General features: G+C 39.7%; 1 protein-coding gene across 2 annotated transcripts in view; it reads left to right on the plus strand.

Moving 5' to 3' along the window:
- Nucleotides 1-12,904, plus strand: part of LDAH (lipid droplet associated hydrolase) — a 121,892-nt gene that overhangs the window by 18,209 nt on the left and 90,779 nt on the right. Inside the window, exon 3 of one of the 2 annotated variants that reach the window (XM_034060828.1) lies at nt 10,063-10,197. The exons of the other annotated variant lie outside the window; for it this stretch is intronic. Within the exon in view, the coding sequence (XP_033916719.1) occupies nt 10,063-10,197 (135 nt within the window). The remainder of the gene's footprint in view (nt 1-10,062; nt 10,198-12,904) is intronic. 2 annotated transcript variants of the gene reach the window in all.

Genomic DNA, 12,904 nt, shown 5'->3' on the forward strand with positions numbered 1-12,904 from the left:
GGAACTGATACCTCTCCTGCAGCATGCAGAGGCTGGAGTTGGGTAGAATTATGAAAAAGTTGTCTTCTACGGTATTTAGCTTGATTTGACTATTTTAAAAGTATCTCTTTCTCTTCATGTGAGAAGAAATTCTCTTCAGTGGGGAAAGAAAAATTACTTAGTAAAGGACCTACCTGTGAGGGAAATCCAGTGTTTCCATGTGCATTGTGTACAAAGAATTCCATTATAATGTTTAAAGCTACAGCACCTGTGTATAATACACTTCTCACTTATTAGAACTGTCTGGATGGTCGCACTCAAAGAGTTGTGGTCAAGGGTTCAATATCCAGCTGGAGACCAGTAACAAGTGATGTCCCTCAGGGATCGGTGTTGGGACCAGTCTTGTTTAATATCTTTGTTGCTGACATGGACAATGGAATTGAGTGTGCCCTCAGCAAGTTTGCCGATGACACCAAGCTGTGTGGCTCTGTTGATATGCTAGAGGGAAGGAATGCCATTCAGAGGGACCTTGACACGCATGTGAGGTGGACTGATGCCAGTCTTGGAAAGTTTAACCATGCCAAGTGCAAGGTCCTACATCTGGGTGGGAGCAATCCCAGGCACAGCTACAGGTTGGGCAAAAAGGAAATTCATGGTAGTCCTGCGGAAAAGGACTTGGGGGTGTTGGTCAATGAGAAAATGAACATGAGCCAGAAGTGTGCGCTTACAGCCCAGAAAGCCAAAAGTATCCTGGGCTGCATCAAAGGAGCGTAACCAGCAGGTCGAAGGAGGTGATCCTGCCCCTCTACTCTGCTCTTGTGAGACCTCACTTGGAGTATTGTGTGCAGTTCTGGTGTCCTCAACATAAAAAGGCCATGGAACTGTTGGAAGAAGTCCAGAGGAGGGCCACGAGGATGATCAGGGGACCTATGGATAAGGAGCTGCTGAGAAAAATTCACAGGAAAAAGAGGCTTATAAAAGGTGGAAGCAAGGACAGGCAGCCTGAGAAGAATACATGGATGTTATCCAGGAAGCTAGGGACCAGGTTAGGAAAGCTAAGGCCCAGTTAGAACTAAACTTAGTTAGGGATGTGAAAGATAACAGGAAGGGATTCTATAGGTACGTAGCAAATAAAAGACTAGGGAAAACATAGGCCCCTTCCAGAAGCTATGAGGAGAGCTGGCTACCCTAGATTTGGAGAAGGCTGAGGTTCTGAATGACTTCTTTGCCTCAGTCTTCACTGGCAAATGCTCTGATGACACCACCCAAGTCTTGGAAGGCTTGAAGACCTTGGTCCCACTGTAGGAGAGGATCTGGTTCGAGAGAATCTTAAGAAGCTGAACATGCACAAGTCCATGGGACCTAACCAAATCCATCCATGGGTCCTGAAGGAGCTGGCAAATGAAGTTGCAAAACCACTGGCCATCATATTTGAAAAATCATGTCAGTCAGGTGAAGTTTCTGACAATTGGAAAAAGGGAAATATAACCCTCATTTTCAAGAAGGGGAAAACGGATGACCCAGGGAACTACAGACCAGTCAGTCTCACCTCTGTGCCTGGCAAAATCTTGGAGCAGATACTCCTGGAAGGCATGCTAGGGCACATGAAAAACAAGGTGCTTGGTGGCAGCCAGCATGGCTTCAGTAAGGGGAAATTCTGCTTGACCAATTTGGTGGCCTTCTATGATGGGGCTGTGGAACTGATGGGCAGAGGCAGAGCAGTTGACGTCATCTACCTGGACTTGTGCAAAGCATATGACACTGTCCTGCATGACATCCTTGTCTCTAAATTGGAGAGACATCGATTTGATAGATGGACCTCTCGGTGGATAAAGAACTGGCTGGATGGCTGCATGCAAAGAGTTGTGGCTGGTGACTCAGTGTCTGGGTGGAGACCACTAATGAGCATTGTTCCTCACAGATCAGTGTTGGGACTGGTCTTGTTCAACATCTTTGTCGCTGACATGGACAGTGGGATTGAGTGCACCCTCAGCAAGTTTGCGATGACACCAAGCTGTGTGGTTTGGTTGATACACTGGAGGGAAGGAATGCCATCCAGAGGGACCTTGACACACTTGTGAGGTGGGCTGATGCCAACCTCATGAAGTTTAACCATGCCAGGTGCAAGGCCCTACACCTGGGTTGGAGCAATCCCAGGCACAGCTACAGGTTGGGCACTGAAGAGATTCAGAGCAGCCCTGCGGAGGACTTGGGGGTGTTGGTCAATGAGAAAATGAACATGAGCCAGCAGTGTGCACTCACAGCCCAGAAAGCTAACTGTGTCCTGGGCTGCATCAAGAGGAGCGTGACCAGCAGGTTGAAGGAGGTGACCCTGCCCCTCTACTCTGCTCTCGTGAGACCTCACTTGGAATATTGTGTGCAGTTCTGGTGTCTTCAACATGAAAAGGACATGGAACTGTTGGAACAAGTCCAGAGGAGGACCACGAGGATGATCAGGGGACTGGAGCACCTCCTGTATGAAGATAGGCTGAGAAAGTTGTGGCTCTTCAGCCTGGAGATGAGAAGGCTGCGTGGAGACTTCATAGCAGCCTTCCAGTATCTGAAGGGGCATTATAAGGATGCTGGGGAGGGACTATTCATTAGGGACTGTAGTGATAGGACAAGGGACAACAGGTTAAGACTTAAACAGGGGAAGTTTATCTTGGACATAATGAAGAAGTTCTTTACTGTTAGGGTGGTGAGGCACTGGAATGGGTTGCTCAGGGAAGTTGTGAATGCTCCATCCCTGGCGATGTTCAAGGCTGGGTTGGGCAGAGCCTTGGGTGACATGGTTTAGTGTGAGGTGTCCCTGCCCTTGGCAGGTGGGTTGAAACTAGATGATCATAGTCCTTTTCAACCCTAACTATTCTCTATGATTCTGTGTTCTCCATGGCTTTTTGTGTCCCATCTGTCATTTTGTTCTAAAATCTGAAAAAAAAAAGCAAAGGACAAACCCAAAAACCTGAAAACCCCAAATCCCCCAAACTTATGCTTTTTTGTAACTCTGACCAGTGGTACAGCACAGGGAAGTCTTTGATATAAATTTGAAGACGTACTTTCTGGTGCCTTGTGATTTTTATGATTTGCTTCTTCCTTGTATGTTATTCAGAAGTGATCAAATCTGCAGAGCTGTTTATTTGCACAAAACAAATAATTTGTGGTTATCTTGGTTTTGAGTTGTTTGCCTTGTCTTTGTCTTTTTCCTGCTAATGTTGTCTCATTAGGCTTGTGCTGTTTTTCAGATGTTTCATAGGCTTTCCTGTGAACCCATTTGACATCAAGTCTCGTGCTCCTTTGTGCAGTTCCTTCGTTCCCGTTTTTTCTTTCAGACAGAGCTTTGTTTTCTGCTGGTCCAATTCTGCTTTAGACCCTAAAGCCAGCTAAAAAATTTCCACTAGGGATTCAAGACACAGCTCAGAGCTCAATGCAACCTCTTTGCCAGCATCAGTTGTAGAATGGATTGGATCAGACAAACCAACCACCCCTGTGTTGTTAAAAGTAGTTAAATCTGTCTTATCTGCTTAAGCAGATGTTTAAGAGACTGTGTATGTGTGTACTAGGACACCTCATTAAATGTGTTAGTTTTTCTTTTATTTTGAAGAAAATAGAGCAAAAATTATTTAGTTGTAAACACTAGGAAATCCTGGTTTCAACCTTTAAAAAATGTGAAGAAGAAGCTATTCCATTATGAACTCAGTTTTTTCAGTTTTAAATCTCAATCTTAACTCCTTTCCAAAACCATTAGTTTACAGACATCTTAAAAAAATAAAAGTTTTTTGTTTTATTTAAGTACCTGGTTGAGACATTAGAGGTAACTATTGAAATATATCTGTGAACTTCATAACTCTTGCACTGTCACTTACAAAGTCCACTAGGTTTGCAGTAGTAAAAGCAGGATTTCAGACTTTGTACCTTATCTGCCTGGGCAGATGCTGTTAATCATTTATATGAGAAAAAAGGCATGTATTGTCTCAATTTGTATCAGGGAATTTTTATTCACTTTAGGCTTCAGGCACAATTGCCACTTGGACTAGCTGCATTATTTTAATTTGGGTTAATTAGACTGTCATGGGATTTCTTTAGAGGTAAATGAACCTGCATTTGTCCTAAAGGTGGAGCAGTGTTAGAGAACAGACAAGATTATTTGCTTTGCAAACTGTGTATAAAGAATGTGTATTATAAAATCCTATATACAAAGTTTCATAGCTGTATCAAACTAAAAACTGTATATGGGAAAGTATAGGGGAAAAAAAGTGAAATGTTCTTGAAAAACCTCTCTAATAAGCTATGTTACAGGCACCTGGCTGAATCCTTCTGAGATTCCTTATTTTCACAACCCAAGGAAATATATGAAGGTGTTTTCCAGCCAAATCCATGATTCCAGAGTCAGAGAGGATCAAACAGTTTTCACATGTGTTTCTATATAATGTTCTTGTAATTGTTCTTTAGGTGATGCTGCTCCTCTAGTGTATGGACTATAAATGGAATACAGGACAAAGAATGCTAGTCCTCTAGATGTGCAAACAGGTGAAAGCTTAATTGTTGTGAGTTTATGATGGTAATTCAAATGTTATTTGACAAGTTTTATTTGAAGTCCCTTAACCCTGAATGTCAGAGAAACCTGCGTGTGTTTCCTTTTAAGGCCTGATCATCAGCGGCGGTGTCATTTTCTGCAGTTTTCTCCCAAGTGTGAGAACATAATTGTGTTTTTTACATGCTCCATTTAAATCCTTTTGACATCTGCATGGGCTGCTTTCCATTCATTAACATAGGGGAGTTGCATCTTCTTCCATGGTGGCTGGTTGGATGCCAAGGGCAGATTAAGTTTCCTTGAGCGAGGAACTTGTCATTTGGGCTCTTCGAGCTGGAGCGGGAAGCTTTGGCAGCTCTTCGAACAGGCAGTAAGAATCATTGCCACAAAAATGTTTTTTGTGTGGTCCTGCTGTGTGCCTTTGGATTTCAAATTTGATTTATGGCTGTTCAGTTGTGGGTTTTTAAAAAATAAAAGTCTGCATTTGGTTTTGTTGCAGGAGATTATCGTGTGAATATTGCAAGCATACATGCTTAATTCTGAAACTGTGGATTACTTCTAAAATAAAACTCATGGTAATTGCTGGCATATTTTCCAGTTCCTCAAAAGTTCTCTGTAAACCCACTGTTGGCTGTGTATTCCCCTTCTGTTTATGTTGCTGCCTTTATTTATGGTCCTGCTGAGGTCCCAGAGCAGAGAGCAACTGCTAGAGAAGTGCATGAAGCACCACAGCTGAATGCCAGCTACTACTCTCGTGGATGGTCAGACTCCTGGAGACACAACTGAAATCACTGGGGGACGTCTTGCAGGACGGTGCACAGAACCCAAAGCTTGTTTCAAAACAAGGTGCAAGAAGCCTCATTGTTGTTTGGGATGATTTAGCTGCATGCTCCTGAGCTTCACTCCCCACCACTGTTGGTGTTCACTATAGACTGCCTAAATAAATCCTTTTCAATTTAAATATCCCTCCCCAAACTCCTAAGAGGGGTTTTGTTTCATTTTTGTTTTTAACTGTTTTTGTCTCAATTTCGTTTGAATAAGCTGTATGTATTTTCAGCCTGTTCTTTTCTGGACAAAAGGCTTTTCTTGTATGTTTTGATGTATATCTTTGTTGCTAACTTGAAGCATTTTGCTGTTGTGGTTTACATTGTACATTCTTCAGTAAGTCTTGGAATTACTTTTGCAAAGTGTTATCTAATGATACTGTTTTCTTAATTATAGTTTGTATCTTACATTAATAGTTTCTGTTGCAGAAGAATTCAAAATGCTTGACCATTTGAAAGCCACAAAAGTTGTCATAGCTTTTGGAGAGTACCTATGGTCTGTGAATTTCTAAATGAGCATTATATGTTTGTTGTTTTGCATTCAGAATTAAGAGAATTTAAGTGCACTGTATGTAAGTTTAAACTTCCCAAGTCTAAACTTTTTTGTAAGTGCAGCATCTCAAATACTAGCATGTATGTCATTTTAAGACAGGCCAAGTTTGACTTTATTATACATTGTATAGGAAATTATGTGAAATCAGGGTAAAAGTTAGTCTTTAGTAGTGATATCCTGGGCAGATATTTAGTTTGTACACATTGTTTTCTCATAGTAAGGAAGCGTTTGGAATTTAAAATCTTGTTTTGATGGAAAAAGCATTAACAAGAAAGTATTTGAAAGTTTTCATATTTTTAACTATGTGGATGATTAAAGAGTAATAGTTCCAGTTCTTGAAAGCCTGTATCTGTAGTATATAGAAGTGGTGAATTATTTGCCTCCCAATATAGCTCAGTTACTCCTCTGCCCAGTCAGTTTTTCTGTACCATTTCACTTTAGCTGTGCGTGGGACATATTGGAAAAGGAAGAAGTGGATTCTCATCTTCAAATTAAAAATGGAAATACTCTGAGCTTAATGTAGAATAATTGAAATGTTGTATGTTGCATGTTTTACAGGAAAGGTGGCAGGCATGCTTTGGTTAATGAAACTTATGAGTACACCAAATGTCACTGCTGTGTTTGAAGTCACTGTGAAAGCTGTCCATTTGACATACTCTTCCCATTATACGCCTTGAAGTCTTTTGCAAATTAATATGCAGTGTGTTGTAGTTTTGTGTCTTTCTGTTGTGTCACCATTTACAGCTACTGTTTAAGAGTTCTGAAACAACATAAATACACTGTGGAAAATAAAGCACAGTTGAGAGGAACTGCTTAAGATGGGCTTTTTGGTTCAAATGACTCCAGTTTGAGATTTGCTGGCATGCCTGAATGATTCAGCTGCTCTGAGGTGTCTGAGGATTGATACGGTATTCCAATAACTGGAGTAACAACTTTCAAATCATTGAGGTTAACATTGCTAAAAAGAATTAAAAAACATGGGCAGTTTTGGTTTGATGTACTAGGAGGTCCTTAGAATGCTCAAATGAACACTCCTGGGTGTCTTCATGATGAACCTGGTAGTTCTCTTTCTACAAAATAAAATAGTTTAGTTGAACAGCATTTTCAACTGCAGCAGATGAGCCCAAATTATTGTTGGCCACAGACTGGTGTATTTATTAAGCCCTGGTTATTTATACTAGCAGTTATGCTAACTCTGTTGTATGAAAAAAAATCTTTATCTGTTCAAGTTTTTTTTTGTTTCCCTTAAAAGTATTTTGAAGTGAGCAACTGAAGTAGAAACATATAAAATGTCTGACTTTGCAGAGCTGTATTAGGAGATTAAACATTTTCCACTTATAAAAATTGTAGATGTAAGCTTTCAAGAGCAGGGACTATTAATCTGCATTTACTTAGGTCAGTGAGAATCTGGAATAACTCTGAAAATCCAATAAAGAATAAATGTATGGCTGCTTTACACATGGTGATATCTCTGCAGAAATCTTTGCTGTTCAAATAATTGATTTTCCTTTCCATTTGTGCCAGCAGTTCTCATTCATACCCCTTCAAGGCATTTTAAAGTATCAGTAGCAGCTCTAACACCTGACCCCTCAGAATGGCTTTTACCATGAGCAGATGCTTATGAAGAGCAGGGAAAGGGATTTCTTTTGTATTTATAGATTTCAATTTTATCTGCTTAAAATACACATCACATTTATTACAGGATAAAAATCCCCTTTCCCTCAATAAAGTAACAAGTGCCTTGAGCTTTGTGTAGTATTGGGTGCAAAGTCTCACTTTTCATAAGCAGTTTTTTCTTCACTGTTCTTCAGTTGATGACTGAATCCTGAGAATATTTACGTGTTTGGTTCACCTGGCTGATGATGGGACAGAGCACTGAAATGTCTAAGATGGGTCTTGCCATTTCTCCCCCCTTGTTTTGCATTATTAAAGGAGGGAAAATATTTAAGAAAAAAGGCTAGGTTTGAGATTAAGTTAGTGATTCCTGGATCTCAAAACATCTAATTGTGTTATATTCCTGGCCCAAGCATAGTGCCAAAACATTATGATCATTTGTACTACAAAAGACACATTTTGTTTTGGATTGCTGCTACTTTCATCATCAACCTTGCTGAAGGACAAGTTTCCTTTATGTAACATCAGTCCAAGGAGCTTGACAGATGATGTACAGATTTTATTTTGTCTCTGCAGCCTTCTGTATTACATATTTTGCTGCAGTTTTGTGGGGGTGTGACCCCTGTGAATATTAAGTTGTTTTTCTGGAAATCAGCTTGCAAAAATTTGGTCATGCATTTTGGAGTTTATATATACAACAGCTTACTGTGGGGTTTGGGTTTTGGCGTTTTGATTGGTTTGGTTGGTTGTTTTTCTCCCTCCTCTCTCCCCCCCCCCCAGTCTGTGTACTCCTGTAAAAATATTTTAGTGGTTTTATTAATTACAATAAGGTATTTTATTGTTATTTATTGCAGTAATAAGATCAGTATTAAGATTTAAAAATCATCAGGACACTTTTTCTGCACAAGTGAAGGATGAAGCATGAATGATATGTTACTTAGAGTGGAAAGCTTCCCTCTTCTGCCCACATGTCATTCCTGGTTGAACCATGGCAGCAGCTCCTTCACATGTCAGTGCTGTCAGTGGCTTTGGGTACCTGGTGCACTGCTGCTCCATGGTGAGGTGTAGGCTTCTGTGTTCAGAAGCCCTGGGCTGAGGGAATACCTCTTGGGAGAGCAATGGACTTAATGTATGTTATCTGGAGAGCAAAAGGGTTGAAGTAAAAGAAGGCAAAATGAAAATGTCCTACAGAAAAGGAGAAGTGGAATAAATCTAATTTATATCTCCCCACACAATTTCCACAAGTATTGTTTTGATTGCAGCTCTGATTCTTCTTCTCTGTCACTATCAATACTTACACAGCTCAGCCTTTGTTATTACTATTGCACTCATATAAAGGAGTTTTAAACACAAGTTTACTGTTTGCGTTTTTTTTCTCTCATACCCTTTCAGCAATATATTTGTGTTATTTTTGGAATGTGAATGCCTTTTTTACACGATGCCTTTTTATGTGCCTTTTTCTGTTCATGATATCCAAATGAAGAATTGCCTAGTATGTGAGTGAAAAACATGTCACTGAATGAACCTAACCATGATAGGTAGCTTTCCAGGTGTCTAAATGATAAAAGAAATCAGTGGAACTACTATGAAAAATGAATAAATTGAAACAAGTTATATGTTCTTATATCTTTGTGGAATTTTTATGCATTCTGGAGGAACTGGAAAACAAAATCTGCTTCCTCTTCATATGGATTTACTCTCCAACTGAAGTCACTGCTGATACCCAAACAAGAAAGTAGGAGGAGCAGAGATTAGAATTTTGTTCAGAAATGCTGAAATCCCTACCTATGCATGTTTTTAGTTTTGGGACAGTATTACAGTTTCCACTTCCAGCAGTGGTACATGATGTCACTGTTAAACAGTGGATTTAGAGCAATGTGATCTGCTGTATCAGGGGAAGCTGGGTACATTTAGACACCAGCCTCTTTTGAGAAGTTCTCTCTAAAGCTGATGGAGGATGGATTCTCCCATGGATCTAGAGCTCAGGGGTTGAAAAAGAAAAAGCTTCTCAAGCTGTGTGGAAAAAGTCAGCAAGTGTATGAGGTTGCAAGCAGAAAAAAAATCTAGTCCAATGAATTTAAAATAAAATCATCCTCACTTTTAGGGTCAGTAGAGACCTTTGTGTTGTCAGAATACCACATACCTGTTTTGAAGGGCTGACATCTGGATCAAGTGATATTTGCAGTAGTCTTTGTGATATTTTTATAAAATCTGAATGTTTCTTTGCCCAATTTTCATATATCTGTAATGTGACAGGATAGATAAGCGAGTTGACTGACCTCTGGTGGAAAAAGAGATTTACTCTTTATGTTGGGTTTTGATGTTAGGTTCTGCAATTTCAAAGTAATTCTGTAAAACGCTTCTCGTGGGTACCATTGATCAATGGAATGAAACCAGTGGAACAGCATAGCCCCTGAAAATGGGAAAATAAGAATTGGAAACATACTACAGAAAATAAATTAACAAATTGCTGTATAATGCTGTTTAGTTAGCTTTGAGGCAGATTGTTTGCTATTGGAAGGGTAATACTGACTCTGCTTGTATGTTTTGTTTTTTGGCAGGTAACCCTGGACTGGCAGGTTATTACAGAACCTTTATACAGGCCTTATATTGTGGACTAAACCAGCAGTATCCTGTTTGGGTTGTGAGCCATGCTGGACATTGTAAACCTCCTAGTGGCATGGAAATGACAGAAGGTACACAATACTCTAACTTGTACATACAAATATTTGCACATCACCACCCCTGACCCACCCCCTCACTGCCCCCTGTTGCACTAGCAGGACTCATGCTTATTAAAACAAGCATGACATGGTTTTTACATGTCTCCATTATATTTCCACAGAACAGTTGTAGGAGAAGTTATTGAGGAAATTAGTATGTTTTTAGGTAAATTAGATTTACCAGTCAGATAAGTCCTATTAAAAGAATAAGAGAGTTTGCTGATGGCAAACTTCAGAGTCTTTAGAGACAACTTATAGAGAAGAAGGTCTAGAATGTGTTTATGTTGAGAAGAGTAGGTTAGAAATGTACATTTTTCAATAAAATGTCCAATTCAGAGATTAAGTACTTTAGGAGATAACTAATTATCTAAATTCAAAAAATAATTGCACTAAATTAGTGTATTTTTAAGAAGTAAGTGAATCTTTCTGAGACTGGGATATGGAACATTTGCAGGGAAGAGGTTGGTTTTATATCTGTTAAAAGTCTTTTCACATGCAAATCGCCAGCAAGACATAGTAGCCAACTCCAAGTGGTTACTATTACTGGTCAGCATTGTAAGACATGGGGAGCCAGTAGCAGATCTTATCCTGAAAGTTGCTTAGTGTCAGTAGACCTCTGGACTTATGCAGATGGCCCTCTGGACAAGCTGAAGTGATATAGCAGTAAAACTCTTAAGTGTTCTTATTAATTTCTTTAATCTCAAATATAAAACTGATACATGAAACCTATAATTCTTTGGTAAAATTCCTGCCAGTCGCTGTGTTCAAGTGTCAAACTACCCTGGGTTTATGATTTGTTGTACCATGTTAACCAGGGGATACAGGTACAAGTCTGGCAATTGAATGGAACTGAATTTATTGCAGAGAACACCTATAGGTCTCAGGATGCCCTGGGATCATGTCTGTAAGTGTGTAGTTAGTGAAAAGAGCCTTTGATGATAGTTTGGCTTGAGATGGCTGAGCTAGTTGAGAGGTTTTTAGATGGAGCCAGCAGGAATATTGTACAACTGTTCCAATTCTGCTGTAACAATTGTTGCTAAGGAGAGCATAAATCTGGGGGGAATTAGAGCATCCAGTAGGAAAAAGGGAACTGATATCTAAGTGGAAACCAAACCTCTAGCTGACTTCACTGTGTCCTTTTGCACTGACAATGCTCCTGTCGGAGAGAGGATTTTCAAGAAAAAAAATAGCTTGTTAGGATGGACAGGCAGGTCAGAAGTGAAGTATCTTGAAGGCTGGTTGCTGTGTCAAGTTTTATTCAGTAGATTACCTGTGACCTGCAGAATGAGAGTAAACGGTGAAATTTCTCAGGTTGCGGATGGTACTCCATAACATTTACTTTGTGGGAAGATAACAGGTGTCAAGGAACTGCAGAAACATCTTACAGAATGTAATTAGTGGGCAAAATGATGGCAGATTAGTGTCAGGATAGATATAATAGGAGTTAATGCATCTGACAAAAAAAAACCTTCTTCAACTGTGCTTGCGCAATCCTGAATTTGTAATTCCTTTGTAAAACTTAGGAAAGATACTGGCATCATCACTGACTGTGCTCTAATACGTCTTTCATTGCACAGCATCAGGCAAAAAAATTAAATCAACAAAAAGTTAGACACAGCCAATGTTACAGGGCAGGAGATGTTGTTTTATTACTATATATAATCATAGTGAACCTACATCTTGGTTATTAGAATGCAGTTCTGGTGGGTATCTTGAGGACACTTCAGGAGTGAAGTTGGTGAGTGTATGGGGAAAGGCAACTAAAACAACAGGGAGAAAGCAGCTTCCTTGGTATAAGAACTGAAGAGCTTCCTTGGCTCTTCAGTTTGGGGAGCAAAATGCTTATCGGGATCGTGACAGGCTTCTAATGACAGTAAATAAGGTAAATACAGAATAAAATACACTAAATTCAGTAACAGAACTAATGTTTACTTAATGATATTAGCTGGTTTAAAACAGATAAAGTGTTATGAGACAGGTAAAAAAGAAATAGTGAACTAGCAGCCAAAGCACTATCCTCTGAGCAAATTAGCAGACTTAGTATTAAAAAACCCTATGGACCACTGGTCCACAAACAGCTGCTGACAGAACCAGTTTCTTTGTTGTGCAGGTGCACTGCTCTTCCCACTTTGGACACAGACCTTCACTCCTCTGGCAGCTCCTGCTCCCAGTGCCATCTTGTGGCAGGGTTTTGAGCCTGAGAAATTGACCCCAAGGGGAAGGGATACAGAAAGTGGCCTGGCTTGGTTTCTCTCACTGAATAGCACCTACTCTTGCCACGGCTGAGCTTGGCAGGACTCTCTTGCCTGACCTATTAAAATGTTTTTTGTCTTCTCAGTATAGTATGCCAGGATCTATACTTACTGGTGCCCATAATGTAGCCACATGATGCTAAGAGAAGTATAGAAAGTCAAATAGTTTAAAAAATAATGAAAAGTTGTTTATGAGATTGTTTTCATATAGACTTTACTAAGAGTACAGAAGAAGGAAGCTCACGTCCTGTCAGTAGTATACATTTAGACAGTATTCTAGAAAATGGCCTCATGTAAATTCTCTGACAAAGTTTGGTGTTTATAAGAATATCCTGATAAGAAGGATGAGGGCATAAATTGACAGATATTTTAATCTGACACCATTGATTCTTGAGGCATCTCAGACTGGAATCTAGAAAATAAAAAAT

Source organism: Melopsittacus undulatus, chromosome 3 (assembly GCF_012275295.1).
Source record: "Melopsittacus undulatus isolate bMelUnd1 chromosome 3, bMelUnd1.mat.Z, whole genome shotgun sequence".
Lineage (NCBI taxonomy): Eukaryota > Metazoa > Chordata > Aves > Psittaciformes > Psittaculidae > Melopsittacus > Melopsittacus undulatus.